General features: G+C 42.2%; 1 protein-coding gene across 1 annotated transcript in view; it reads left to right on the top strand.

Moving 5' to 3' along the window:
- Positions 1 to 15038, top strand: part of LARP4B (La ribonucleoprotein 4B) — a 65977-nt gene that overhangs the window by 28735 nt on the left and 22204 nt on the right. The window contains exons 2-5 of the mRNA XM_079946744.1: positions 1015 to 1148; positions 11693 to 11840; positions 11943 to 12104; positions 14142 to 14223. Of these exons, the coding sequence (XP_079802870.1) occupies positions 1068 to 1148; positions 11693 to 11840; positions 11943 to 12104; positions 14142 to 14223 (473 nt within the window). The 5' untranslated portion in view covers positions 1015 to 1067. The remainder of the gene's footprint in view (positions 1 to 1014; positions 1149 to 11692; positions 11841 to 11942; positions 12105 to 14141; positions 14224 to 15038) is intronic.

Genomic DNA, 15038 nt, shown 5'->3' with positions numbered 1-15038 from the left:
CCAAGAGTTCTAGTAAAAAACAAAAAGTACAGTGGTGCCCCGCAAGACGAATGCCTCGCAAGACGAAAAACCCGCTAGACGAAAGGGTTTTCCGTTTTTCAAGGCGCTTCGCAAGACGAATTTCCCTATGGGCTTGCTTAGCAAGCCGAAAACGTCTTGCAAGTCCCCCCCCCCTTTTCTAAGCCGCTAATAGCCGCTAAGCCGCTAATAGCCTCTAAGCCGCTAATAGCGCTAAGCCGCTAATAGGGATGTTTCGCAAGACGAAAAAACCGCTAGACGAAGAGACTCGCGGAACGGATTATTTTCGTCTTGCGAGGCACCACTGTAGATCCTACAAGTCTGAAGTCTGCCCACGCCTGCTCTATATAAAACACTTTTGCAAATTGCAATTTCTCAATCCTTTAGCAATATGACCAGTCTGTTTTGGCGATACTTCACACACCTAACTGGGGCTGTATTTGTTTTCAAATATGGAGACACCCATGTATAAACATTGCTTACTAATCAAACATGTTTAGTCATCTGTCCAGTCTTTATTGCAAATGCCAATTGTTTCCATGGAGTCAACTGGCCAGTCTATCAGCTTGGTGGGCACGTTTCTATTTCTTCCTTCCTTCCTTTGCAACATCACACACAGTTACAATCAACTTTACAGCCTTAAATTTTGTGTCCCCTTGTTCTTCAGAGAGTAACTTGATGAGGTAATAAGCCAAACTAAACACACAAACCACGATGGAGTAGTTTGGACATACTTTTTAGAATCATTGTGGTAGCAATGAGTTTCCAGCTCATCACGTATTTATACAGAAATTTTGTCTTTGCCAGTGAGGCTATGAATAGCCTGAGAAGAACCCAATCGTGTTTTTTAAAATTGAAGATCCAGTATGAACCCTGGACTTTTCAGTGCAGTCTGTAAACTGTTATTGAGTGGCATTGCCTTCTGTTTACCACAATTAGCAATATACAAAATGAGCTATGCATTCTTAATGCCTTTTTTCTTCTTCTATCCTGCAGCTTAGGTGGTGATCAATACAGTTCTCTCTGAGGAGCCAGAAAGCAGGCAGCTCATGACTTCTGATCAGGACCCTAAAGTTGTGGCTGAACCGCAGGTGCAGCAAGTACAAGAAGTTAAAGATAGTTCTCATCTAGTAAGTATCATGGCAAAGACTTGAGAAATCTGAATGCATGAAAGTGTGGTTATTTTAGCCACTGTTCTATCCCCTGAATCTTATGCCTGCTTTGGGTAACTTGTGATACAAGTTATTTTCTGTATTGGTTCTGCAGCAAATATAAGTCTTTTCTTGGCTCATTTCATTTAGTTGTTCTAAGCATATGAAACAGAAAGCAACCTTTCAGCTTTCTGGTTCTGCTAGTTATATTCATTCAAAGGAGAAGTTTTGTCACAGGTTCCCTTAGTCTAAAACAGGAATAAGCTACTGTGTGTAACAATATTTTTTTTATATGCTTGCTTTTTTGACTTTCTGCTGCCACACACAGGGCTTTCATTTCAATAGCAAACAGCATTAAGAGAGGTATTCTGCAATAGTAGAGTCCACAAAATGAAATTTGGATAAATTGAAATTATTACTACTACTACTATTATTATTACTATTGATTGATTGATTACCCGCCCTTCACTCTAAGGTTCCTGGGCGAGTTACAACATTAAAACACAATATTAAAAACAGTTCAGAGCACAGTCACAGAAACAAGGTGGGTCCGAAACATATAATCTCAACTGTCAAAAGCTGTATATGGGAAGCTGTATAATGAAGGTGCCAGATGCACCTCTGTTAGGAGGGAGTTCCACAACTTAGTGGCTGCTACAGAGTTAACCTCTCCTGAGCTCCGTCTGCCAATCTTAGCAGAAGGGAAAGAGATGACTTTTCTGGTATTGGGGGCCTGAGTTGTTTAGGGCTTTAAACACCAACATAAGTGTAATGGTTGTGAGGGGGTTACTTGTGCGTAAATTGCCTTCAGTTTAATTAGCTTGTTTGCTCAACCATGTTTAGGGTTAGAGCTCGCCCTCCGTGACCTGTTAGTCACTTGCAGAATCCGTCAGTGGGCGTTCCTTGAATCTCTTCCAGCATAAAAGCTGTTTGACCCCAAGTCTCCTCCTATGTTCCCTGCGCGGAACGTGTCTGCGCAAGTAAGGGGAAGGCAGGGGCGTGCCAGCACTCTCTCCGCTAGTTTCGGTTGAAGGGTCTTGGAGCCCTGACACCGATTCCTCCATCTCCCTCTCCTCTCTATTGGTGTCACGCTGAATTCCTTCCCCCCTGCTGGTTCCCTCTCCGGCATAACTCTGGAGCCTAGCCTCCGCCTCTCGCTTTGATGTCAGTTCCCTGACAATAAGCATCTTGAATTAGGCTTGGAAATGAACTAGCAACCAATGCAGCTGTTTTAAAACAGAGGTATATCATCATCATCGTCGTTATATTTATTAAATTTCTATATAAGGTCTGGTTGCTGCGCATTTGGACCAATTGAAGTTTCTGAGTCTCCTTCAAGGGCAGCCCTACACTAAGCCTGTTGCAATAATCCAAACTGGGATTTACCAGAGCATTGGGTACACCGGCCCACGTCATCTCTGTCCAAAAGGGGCTGTGGAAGGGGAACCATTCAGACCTGGAAAAAGGCAATCCTATCCACTGAGGCCACCTGAGCCTCCAGTGACAATGATGAATCCAGGAGCATCCCCCAAGTTTGCGAACCTGTGAAAATGGGCATCCTACAATATTCTTGTACTATATATCTGAATTTCAGCACAATCAATCATGGCGTCAGCCTTTGGGCAAGCAGCCTTTTCTTTCCTATGTGCATAGTAGTAGCAGACTTAATTAATTCAGCAAGGGCAGCTACTGGTGCAGAGAGGTGCTGGATGATATTTTATTGTTGCACAAGCCTTGTCGAGGACCTTTGCAAATGGCTTGCACAGCAGTGGGATTCTTTATTAACAATATCCCACCAAAAGCGTGGTGAAGAATATCTTGTGGTAATGGCAAATATTGGCTCAGCCAAGGGAATTAATGTAGCCTGATTATCTTTCTCGGAACAGGCATCAGGGTTCTCTTGGTTTAGGAAAACATAGGCTGGCCAACAAAGCTTTAGACATCTGAACCTGCACATCTGGAAATAAGGATTCACATTCCCACCCATCTGTCAAATTTGGCCCATTGGGCAGGGCCAAATAAAAATCTGATCCCCAGAGCCAAAAATGTTCCCCATCCCTTCTGTAACTTGTGGACATTCTCTCTTTAGCCAGACTGAGGCAAAACCTGTTGGTTTTCCTAGTCAAGGTATGCCACATGGAATGGTTTTTCTTTTGTGGACTTTCTTCTTCATATGCCCATGTTTTGTAGGCAGAACGGAATTGTTTCGGACACATTCTCTCCCCCCCCCCCGCCTCAGTTTTGGGCATCACATCAAGAAATTGAGGTGAATTGTGTTAGTGCAAATGGTCATGTGAGACTAGTATGTAAATTACATGTTGGAAGTGGGCAAGCAGGATGGTTTTTATTGTTGTCTTCTCTCTCCTGCCCCGCAAAAAAATTTAAAAGCAAGAAATTATTGGAGCGGTTTTAATTTGCAGTACCTTTAGAATGAACTCTGAGGCTTTGAACTGTACTTTGGATAGAAAAATCTTGTTGAGTCCCTAACAGAGTTGCCTTGTTCTATCAATTCCTAATTATAGCAAATTAACATGCAGTACTGCAGTAGGTTAGGATGCATATGCAGCCTTTTTTGTTATTCGGTTCAATATGGGAGTGGCTGTTCTGACAAGGCAGTCTTACATTTACAAGGAGAGACAGACAGCTAAAGTTCTGAACACTTTCATTGTTTGGGAGATGAAAAAATGAAGAAAATCCTCCAGATACATAGTACAAGCTAGAAAAATATATAGCTGAAAGTCACATTGTTTAGCATAATGCTGGCTTTACATAGAGGCATTTTAGGAACTGGGCTTTGGATTTTGAGTGGCAATAGCATATGAACCCCCTGCACTGTTTAAACAGTGCTATTTTTGGCATCTGGGTGTTGGCTTGTCTGCAGCCTTGAAGTGAAGTGGGTATATGCAGTAAAGAGCTCACAGTTCCGGGACTTGTAAAAGGCAACATAAAAATGGGCTGCTGTTTCAGTAAAGAACTCAACAGCAAGAATGAGAAGATGAGTCTTTTGCAAAAATCAACTGAAGAAGAGACGTCGGAAAGCGGGATAAGTAAAACTTTAACTTCCATTTTGGAGACCATGGAAAGAAAGGAGCTGCATGTAATCCAAGAGGCGGTTTCTGGAACACCTGCTATTCATAATAATTGCGTAGAGTCAGTTAAATATCCTTCAGGCCATTGTGCAGGGATCGCTGAAGGTGGCCACAACCCCAGTAGATCTTTTAATCTTTATCCACATAATGCAAGAAAGGTCTTGAATGGGTATGGCAGTTTACAAGAGTGCGGACGAATGGAAGATATGGATGGTGCTGAAAATCTTCCAGAAAGTAGCAGTAGTAATGTTCAATGTGTGAATAATGCAGGCAGCTACCGTATTAATAGCAATAATGAAACAGGATCTACTGTAGCTGGAAAGCCATGCCGTTCATTTGAAAGTACTTCTTCATGTGTGCCGGTGGCTGTAAGCCAAGGAAGCATCTTCCCGAAAGCCTTAAGTACATGTGGAATAAAAGGCAAGCCAGTTATGGGTGAGTGCTTATTAGTGCAGGATGAAGTAGATTCTGTTAAAAGTAATTGTAGTGCAGTAGGTTCAGGTAGAGCAGACAGAGAAACAGCAGCTTCAAGCTTTGCTTATCTTGATATTGACAGGCCCCGTATAAGTACCAGAGATGACTTCTACAGTATTTGTATAGTTGATGATGATCTGAGAATGGATCTAGAAGAAGGGCAAGCTATTGTGCACGGAGAGACTGCTTTAGAGGTAGAAAGTTCAGCTGTTCAGGAGAAGTACGATATGACATGGCCTGGGGAAAGTGGGAAGGAATTGTTAGTCCTGAAGAAGCCGTTTCAGGTGCCTGTTGATTTCAGTGCTCTGAAAGATGAATCTCCCAGTATAATAAAGGATAGTTTACTGATGCCAAAAAGTGGAATGGGGGTAAAAGCTCCAGTTGGCTTAGTGAATGGGGATCACAGGTTAAATACTGACAGAATAGCAGCAGATGTGTTAAGGGCACAAACACATGGGGAAGATCTTACTAAAAATAGAACCCAGGAAATGAATATGGTAGATAGTAGTAGAATCTTTGTGAATGAATCCCTTGGTGAAAACAATAATTCTCCAACACCTGTGCATTTGGAGAAAGGCATGAAATATTCTCTGCAATTAAAAAGCAGGACTCATGGATGGACTTCCCTTTTCAATAGTGAGAACAAATGTGTCACTGAAGGTGTAAAGTCTGAATCTAATGAAAATCAAAATGCCGAAGGTGAAAACTCTAAACAGTTGTTGGGAAGCCTGAAGTTTTCATCAGAGTTTGAGGACGCAACTGGTGATTTCCTCTCTGTAGGTCAAAATAACACAAAAAACCAAAGTCAAGTGAATAGGCAAAACTTTACAGGAAGCACAAATGAATTTTGGAGACTATCTGCCTGCAGTGATAAGAAAACCCCTAACTTTTCTGAACAGTTTAATCCAGAGCTACTCCTGAAATATGAAGATGTTTCTGGTCTTGGAACATTCTGCTCCCATGGGGATCTGAAAGAAAGCACCATTAAAACACTTCCAACATCAGAGAGTGTGGCTTTTGAAGCAGAAATACCCCATGTTTCAGAGTTTACCAGTTATGAAAATGGCAACTTTATAAGGGCTGCTCAGCAAAACCTGTCTCAAATAGATAACATACCTTCAGAGATGAGTGATTTGACAGAAGGATCATGGGGAAGCGAAGAGACATTAACTTTTTCTAAGCCTTTTAATGTAAATGAATATGAAAGAATCAAAAATGAAAATTGCTTGGAAGTTCAAGTTCCACACAACCTCTCTAAAAAGGATGGCAAAACAAATGACTATTCCAGTTCACTTAACGAAGATAACAGCTGCTGTGTCTCTTTAGCACATTCTGAAGCGAGTGAGATGGATTTGAATGATGAACAATGCAAGCTATGGAACAAATGTACATTCCATAGACTGGAAGATCAGCTGAGTGCAGGGACTGACCCTCACAAATTAATAGCAACTGCAGAAGAGCCTCTAAATGGGTTGAAATGGGGAACACACCATGAAAGGAAAACACATAGTGAAATAGAAACCAAGGCATATTCTGAAAATTTCACTGTTCAAGATGACTGTATGTTAAATGGCAATAATGATCTAATGCAAAAACTTAGAGTATCTTCAAATATTCAAGAGAGGCCTTTAGTTCTGGAGGAGTCTTTAAGTATCCTGCAGATTGATCAAGCTAATAGTCAGCTTGAAACAGAGAGACTTCCTGCATCAGTTGATGAAAACGATGCTAGAAATGTAAAAATAGAAACTAGTCACACTGAGACATCTACCAGATCAAGGGGAGGGAAATCAGGATTCTACGAAAACAGCTCTTTACCCAAACAGAGTATAATGGAAACCATGTGCCCTCTTAGGCCTTTAAATTCTGAAGTTTCAATTCCCTGTGCAGATATATTAACAGAAAATGCAAAGGACTTTGCTCCCCAAAATGGCCAGCTGAACGTTGAGGTGGAATGTGCTTCCAGATCAGATGCCGAAGATTCTCTGACTTGTACTGATGCAGGTGGGATTTGTATTGACCCCAAGCAAGTAGACAAATATGCCGCTACTCCTTCATACGAAATACCTTTGGCCTCTGTTAACGATCAAGAATGTGACCAAGGCAATGCAAAGCATGTATTGGATCTGATGGAAGATATATTAAAGGAATCTGATAACACACACAAAATGGATATAGGCGATTCTCAAGGTGATCCGCTTTGTCCATCTGCTCCACTAAGTAGGTTGTTTTCATCTGCCAAGTTTACAGATGATCAGGAATATCTGATGGGATATTTGTGGATTAATTCATCTTTTAACAAAACGGATAGCTCATGCAGTGCTAGTGAGGCACTCCAAAATGAAACTGGCGACGTGACCATGCCTTCTTTTGAAATGGAAGGATACCCTTACCAGTTGCTAGTACAACAAAACAGTGATATCTGGGGATGGCAAGATAGAGATGAAGGATATGTAAGTATTTCACCATCATAATTTGATTCATCAGGCACTTTTAAAAAGAAAGTTGCTGTAATCCAAGGTGAAGATTTTGATTTGATGTATGATGTTCTAAAACTCCAGCAGTGTTTCTATTTGTTTGAGTTAAGCCACTGTCAATTGCTAAAATGGAGGCATACATAACAGCACATCTTGGTACCTGTGTTGTGGCAGGCATACACATCTCTTTTGTTGCCTCTCACCCATCCCTAAGCCTCTGAAGGTTGCCACAAAGTTGATATTTACATCTTACTGTAACATTCTCCCTAAAACAGATTGGAAAAATGCTTGGGTTTAATTTTAATACATTATTGATGAGCCGATTTTTATCATTGCTCTCAGAAGTTTAAACTGGGAAGTAAATAATTGTGTCCCTATACCTGCACTCTTATCTGAGAGCTAAAGGACGAGGATTTGAAAAAGCATCTTGCTACCATTACGTTGTAGAATTGCTTTTAGCCATTTGTGAGCGGTAGCTTTGTAATGGTGGTCGGGGTCTAATTGAGGGCACGTAAGGAGGACTTACTTCTGAGTAGGCTATATATGGGATTGCAGTGCACATGTCTAATCTGGGCAATTCCCTGCTCCCCAAGCACTGTGTGTAGAGAATTACTGTAATGCTAACTTGGTTGCTGTAACTGCATTGAGCTTGGGCTGTTGCAGGATTTGCTGCCATGTTTCCATGTTGAATAGAGGGGTGCATTTCATTCGTGTTTTTTTTCCAGAGTTTCTTGGGGCACACCTAACTGTTGGAAGCTGGACAGCACCAGAGCTCTTTCTCTTAATCCTTTTTTGGATTTGTGTTTTACTTTTCGTTACTGCCTCTGGCAGTGGCAGCAGAGCTCCTCAGTGGCAGCCAGCCAGCAATATTATGTCCCTGGAACATTGCTAAGCAGGAGGTAGCATTGTTTGATTGAGGCTGGGAGGACTATGGGGGGGAATACTCCCAAGGCTCAAGTCTTATGCCTTGCCAGGAATAAGCTCCATCAAACACAGTGGGATGTGCTTCTGAGTAGATGTGTTCAAGATTGCATTGAAACTGAGGAGGGGAGTCTTCATCATCACAAACTTGAGCTGGCTATCAAGGCCAGCCAAAACTTGGGTGGCCCTTGCCCTTTCCTAATGTAAAGGAAGACATGACTCATAGAGTTGGAAGGGACCCTGAGGATCATCTAGTCCAATGCCCTGCAATGCAGGAATATGCAGCTGTCTCTTACAGGGATCGAACCTGCAACCTTGGCATTGTCAGCACCATACCTACTGAGGTGTCCGAGCTTAGATTTGTTTCTAGGTTTGTTGCTTAAAAACTATAGAGCAATGATGTTTGGAGTTTGGTCCCAGCTCACAGAGGACCAACGCTAGGCTGTAGTAATGTACAAAAGTCTTTATTGAAGTTCAGTTTCCATTTCAAAGCCACAGCGTGCAGCCCTACGTCTTAAACCCTAGATCGGCGAAGTCCCGTCTGAGTCTCCTCCCCTATGACACCAGTTTAAGATCCTAGCCCTGCTCCACCTTTTACGCTGCTCTCTCCTCCTCTGGGTCCTCCTGCCCGCTGGGGCATTGCCCTTTCTGGACTCTTCCGACGCTGAGTCGCTTAGCTCCTCCCCCTCCCTCCGGTGGGCTTTAGGACCCGGTTCCCAATCCTCATTCTCTGCTGTCCCGCGCTCCTGTACATTTGAACTTGCCTCTCGCGCCAACCCAGTGACCTTTCTCCTAACCGTTACACTACTTCGGTCACTGCTTCCCTCTTCCGGGACACTGGCCGGATCTGACCTCTCCTCCGTTGTCCGACTTTCTGATGGAGGCGTGGTCAGCCCTGCCTTATCTTCTCTCCCTGGTGGGGAATGCACTGGCCCCGATCCTTGGGACTCTTCCCCCCCACTCTGCTCTGGTGGGGAAGCTGGTCCTGATTTCCAGCTACTGCTCTGGGAGTCCCTGCTGCCCCCTTGCTCCTGGGGCATTCCCCTTGGGAACCCCCTACCCCTGGCCACTGGTGCCCCCTTCTGTGAATCTTCCGATTCGCTGGAGAGGCTCATGGAATCCCTCGGTCCACTGTCCTCTTCTCCTACGCTCCCCTCGGATTCTTCCCCTTCGCTCTCCATCTCCTCTCTTCCCTGTGCCTCTGCTCCTGAGCCCCTGACAGGAGTCTTCATCATCACAAACTTGAGCTGGCTATCAAGGCCAGCCAAAACTTGGGTGGCCCCTGCCCTTTCCTAATGTAAAGGAAGACATGACTCATAGAGTTGGAAGGGACCCTGAGGATCATCTAGTCCAATGCCCTGCAATGCAGGAATATGCAGCTGTCTCTTACAGGGATCGAACCTGCAACCTTGGCATTGTCAGCACCATACCTACTGAGGTGTCCGAGCTTAGATTTGTTTCTAGGTTTGTTGCTTAAAAACTATAGAGCAATGATGTTTGGAGTTTTGCAGCAGTTATTACTGCTAGGGTTGTTATTAAGAGAGATAACGTATTTTTCGCCCTATAAGACGCACTTTTTCCCCTCCAAAAATGAAGGGGAAATGTGTGTGCATCCTATGGGGCGAATGCAAGCTCTTTGGCTTCAGCGATAGCAACGCAAAGCCTCTGAAGCCTGCGCTCCGGAGGCTTCGCGTTGCTTCCGCTGAAGCCAGGAGAGTCTGCTCTTTGAGGCTGGTGGCGGGGGAAAGCAGCGCTTCCCCCATTGCCAGCCCCAGAGGATGTGGGGGCACAATCTGGGTTGAAAAGCCCGCAGGAGCCGCGCTCTTTAAAGAGCGCGCCGCTCTTGGGGGCTTTTCCCCAAGGAGGGAGAAGGGACTGACTGGCCGAGTCCGTCCCTTCTCGCTCCTGTGGGCTTTTGCGGGAGGTGGGGGAATTCCCCCACTTCCCGCAAAAGCAGGGAGAAGGTCTTGGAGTAGAGCACAGGCTGCGTGCAGCCTGTCCGCTGCTCCCAGAGTTGCAGGGGGGAATCATATTTTTTCCCTTGATTTCCCTCCCTCCCCTGAAAACTATGTGCGTCCTATGGGCTGGTGCGTCCTATAGGGCGAAAAATATGGTAACACTTGTCTTGTTATGTTTGTGGTTTTGTCTTTATTTTGAAAGGCAGGCAGGAGCCAGAATGGTCACAATTTATTGTGGAAATTATCCTAGACATAAATTGCTCATAACGATACCAATCGTGCAAGCCTTAATTCTTCAAGGGAATTATTGTGTAAGGGGAATTGTTGCACAAATACAGCCATCTTATCATAACCACATGATTAGAAGATTGTAAAGCATGCATTGCGATAGATAGCTAGTTCAATCATTTATGACATGATGGAAATCTAATCTTATAGTGCCATCATCTTTGAGGACATTTTCATAGTTGTACAATATAAGCTATGAATCCTTCTTCATACCTTGCCTCAGCCCATGGGCTTGCTAGGGGGCCGTAAGAAAACCCGTATCAATCACTTTCTTTCCCCCTTCCTCTGTAATAAGAATATGTTTGGACATGCCCTTACAGAACTGGTTCAAAGATTATGGAGTTAATATCCGCTTTTGATCTTGCCAATGCTTAGATTTACTTTTACCTATGGCTCCTTTTTTTTATAATGTTTGTTTACTGCTCTCGCATGGCAGAAGGAACATTGCCTTCTATTTTTGACTAACCACAGCTTAGCCTTAAGTCTGAATCTGGACAAACTGGAGTTAATCTTAACTATGAAGGATTGTTTTAGTAAACTACAGTTAAAATTAACAACAGTTTAGGGCTCAGATATAACACTAAACTGGGATTATTATTATTATTTATTATAAAAAACAGATAGAAGCTGCTAGTCTCTTCATACCTACACCCAGGCATGGGAGAGTGTTCGGATCCAAGGCTCACACAGGCTTCTCCTTCTAATGCTAAACCATGGAAGGAGGTAGCGCATGAATGTCAGACTTGCACAGGCTCATATTGGTAACACTAAAATGTGATTTAGTGTAACCATGTGAATGCAGCCACTGTTGAAAATCAGTTGGATGTCTCCATTTGGTGGGAAAAGTGGAGTATAAATCTGATCATAAATATAAATGAAGCCTGAGTGGTAACTTTCATAAATGGAGCAGAGCTTTCCTGACTCCTGCTACCTCCTGCAGCTTCCTGTGGTCCCATCCCAATTGAGTTGGGTCCTTTGGGAAAGGTGTAAGATTATTATGGGGGGGGGGGGACTGCCGATGGAGGAGAGACTTGTCGGAAATACCTCCTTACAAGAGTACAACAACTTGGAATCTAAGACAACTGATGTTACTTCTCTGAATATTCCAAAGAGCTATACAAATGATAAATGTGGATGAATTTGCCTTGACAAGTAATGTAGGTTGAGTTTACATAAGCATTGAATGGTCTCTAGCCGCAAGAACTCTTATTCCACTGCTGTATATCTTTTAACCATTTGTGGGTTGCATTTATAATAAGGAACCACGTAAAATGACAGGCATTTAGTTAACAGAGCGTAACTCAATTGTTATTTCCTAGGAGTCGGCCAAGGTTTCTGAACTAAATCCTAATGCAAAAGTATGGGGGAATCATATGTTACATGTGGAAGCAAGCGGGGCTAATGATGGTGGCGTGAGCAAAACCTGGGAAGAAATAGCAGATCATCCACCAGATTCCTGCAAGGAAGGTACGATTCTAGCTGAGTGTGCTGGTCCTCTGAGCCTTTTCTTTCTAATTTAAAGCAGATAAAGAATTTCTTGGTTTGTGACTCCTGCAACTTTTTCTGCAGGTTTGGAGGCGAACGGTGATGGTGACAAAAAGCACCAGAATGAATCGTTAACAGAACTGCAAGAACCATCACTGACAGCTCCACTGTCAGACCAGACAGATATGAACCCTTTGGCTCTAGATCATTCAGAGTATGAATCTATACACGAAAACACTCAGACAGGTAAGAAAGAGGAGGCTTCCTTATATGTCTTTTAACTGGTTTTCCAACTTACAAAATGACCCCCAGTGTTTATCCTAAATACGTCTTTGACAGGAACTTATAAATTACAAGCTACCGAAGAAATTTACCTGAGCAACACTGAATTATAGGCATTTGCTACAGAACAATAAACAGTAACAATAGTTGCTTGTACGAATCCTTAATGCATAGGCTGAAATAAGTAGTGCCTATTAATGTAACAATTTTACCAGCACATTTGCATGTATTTATATGTGGGGCTCAGTCTGCTTCATTTAGGACAAACCACTGTTTGCCCCCGGGCTTGTGACTACAGTACATTTAAAGAAATACCAGATTGATCATATGTACAATATTTCAAATGTTCAAACTCGCCTCCGTCATTAAAAAGCAATCTAAACTTTGAAGTCTCAACAGCCCAGACAATGCTTGAACCTTCAATGTCTTGGTTAGTGAATATATTTACTAGATGAACTGAGTATTTTATAGGATCACAGGTTGTAGTGTTGACATGTTATCTTGTATATATCTTGTATATATCTAGTCTAAGTTGTATAATGAAAAGTGCCTACAGTGCATAATTCAGGAGTAGTGCTCTCTATTTCCCACCATCCCTGACCATCGGCCATGTTTATTTTAAATTTTTTTTAATGAAGATTGTGTTCTTTGGCAAAGGCAAGAAAAGCTGAATGATTCACATTATGCACATTTTATTTGCTTAATTCAGTAATTCTGCTTTTGCTGGTTACAGAGAAAGACAAACTATGCAGGGCATTAAATCTGCTCACTGTTCAACCCACACATGACATTGCCTACATGGTATCAATCCTCCACAATCTCAGGGCCAGAAACTTGCTCTGCAGACTTCTGCAGATAGTGTCAAATACTGTGTTTGCAGGGTGTGAACATAGGATTTCAACCAATGCACAGCTCTACCATTTTTATACAGTATATAGACTGAGGATAGATACCACCTGCCTGGGGTACTTTCTGTTTTAAACCTAATAACTCGTATAGGGAAGTCACATTGCACAAGCATTTTTCTATTGAGCAAGCAGGCAGATAGCATTGGATGTTGTTCAGTGAAGCCTAACACTATAATTCTTGTGTCATTGCTTCTGAGTCCAGAAAATGAACTTTTCAAAACATTAAATAATTCTCTTATCCATCTTAATCAATTTGGAGCTCCCTACTGCTTTTTTTTTTTCAACTGATAATCTAAGTTTTTACTTAACGGAATATAGCAAAAAGAATTTAGCTCTTGTGTCTGCTGCAACGTCTGATGGCAAGAATTTCCATTGTAATACCAAACACAATGCTGGCTCATACACTTGCTGTTAAAATTATAATGAATAATGCAACTTTCTTACATAAGAGTTTCATGTTGGTCTTTGTACTTTGAAGCTAACAAATGAATATTTTTTTCATATTATATCATAGTGCTGTGTACATATTTCAAACTTCTTTCTCCACCATAATATATTTCAAGTTTTAAAGATGACGTTTGAGATACTTGTCTGCATTGAGTGTGTAAAGGGTGTACATAACAGAGCAGAAAAAATAAATACTAGAGGCCTTCTTGATAGCTTCCAGATATATAAAAATCTATTCCTGTTCAAATATTTACATATTTTACATCACCCTTATTTCTTAAAAGCTATTGCAACTGGAAAGGAATCCTAACTAATTTGTCAGTTGTTTATGTATTGATGGTAATATAAAATGATTGTTGCTTGGCTTTTCAATGGAGCCAACCTTTTCTAATGAGATGGGGTGGGTAGACTGTGGATGCAAGCAACCCTTATGTGTGTCTAAGCTCCACCAAAGTTTCTGCTGAGTCCATATATTTAGGATCACGTGCAAGATACTCTTTGTGTCATGAGTTGATATGAAGGGTACTTTATTTAATCTCTATTGCCATTGTGAATAAGGTGAGTTTTGACACTTGAAGGAAGTGTCTTTTTATGAAGGCTTGGTCCCCCCCCCCAACTTTGTCAAACTCATGTCTTCCATTTCTAGGAGGTAAAGAACAGCTGCAGTCAGAAGGTCAAGAAGACTTGCGAGAAGTACTGAAAAAAACACTGGAGTTCTGTTTATCTAGGTAAGCATAACATGTATTCAGTAGTGAACACTCATGCTGTATTTATTTAAAGCATTTTTGTTGGTAGCAAGAAAAATAGAGATATATACAAAATAGAATTCTTAGATGCCAATATCCAGGTTTGGGGAAAATATTCTTGCAAAATATGCAGCAAAGCAAAGCAAAATCTGCAGCATAGAGAGAGACCACTCATTTGATAAGTTTAAAAAGGTTGATTTATATACTCACAAAGGACAGGTTCATGTGCTTTTCCATGCAGCATTCAGTAAAGGTTGCACAGGCATTAAAACATGGCTTAGTTATACTGGTGAAAGTTCCTAAATTATTGGTGTAGGAATTTAAGAGAGACCTGTTAGAGTGATGTGGTCTGCGCTTGGAGCAAGCAGCTCAGATCTCCTAAACTGAGCTTCTCAAGTAGACTGTGAGGTACAGCGATAAGGCTTGATTACATTCCTCCCAGGTTGGAGGGGAGTGACATAGCTAAGCCTGCCAGGCCAGCTTACTCTCTGGCATCAAACCCTTCATGCATTAATTAGACTTAGGCATGTTGGTTATCCCACATTTTTATCCCGCTCTTCATAACAGAAAAGAAAAAGGCTTCCAGAGCAGTTTACAGATATTTGCCTTTTAGGATGATAGGTTAAGTTATGTGTGAGGAACCTTTGCCCTTTCAGATGCTGCTGAGCTGCAACTCCCGATCAGCTCTAGTGAGCATGGCCAATGGGCAGCGGTGATGGAAGTGCAGATCAGCAATATCTGGAGGGCAGCATGTTCTCCACACCTGGCTTAAGTAATCATTACTATGGAATAAGTCA

The sequence above is a fragment of the Podarcis cretensis genome (assembly GCF_951804945.1).
Source record: "Podarcis cretensis genome assembly, chromosome: 12".
NCBI classification, from domain to species: domain Eukaryota; kingdom Metazoa; phylum Chordata; class Lepidosauria; order Squamata; family Lacertidae; genus Podarcis; species Podarcis cretensis.
The sequence above is the reverse complement of the archived record's forward strand: the minus strand, read 5'-3'. Positions and strand labels throughout refer to the sequence as shown.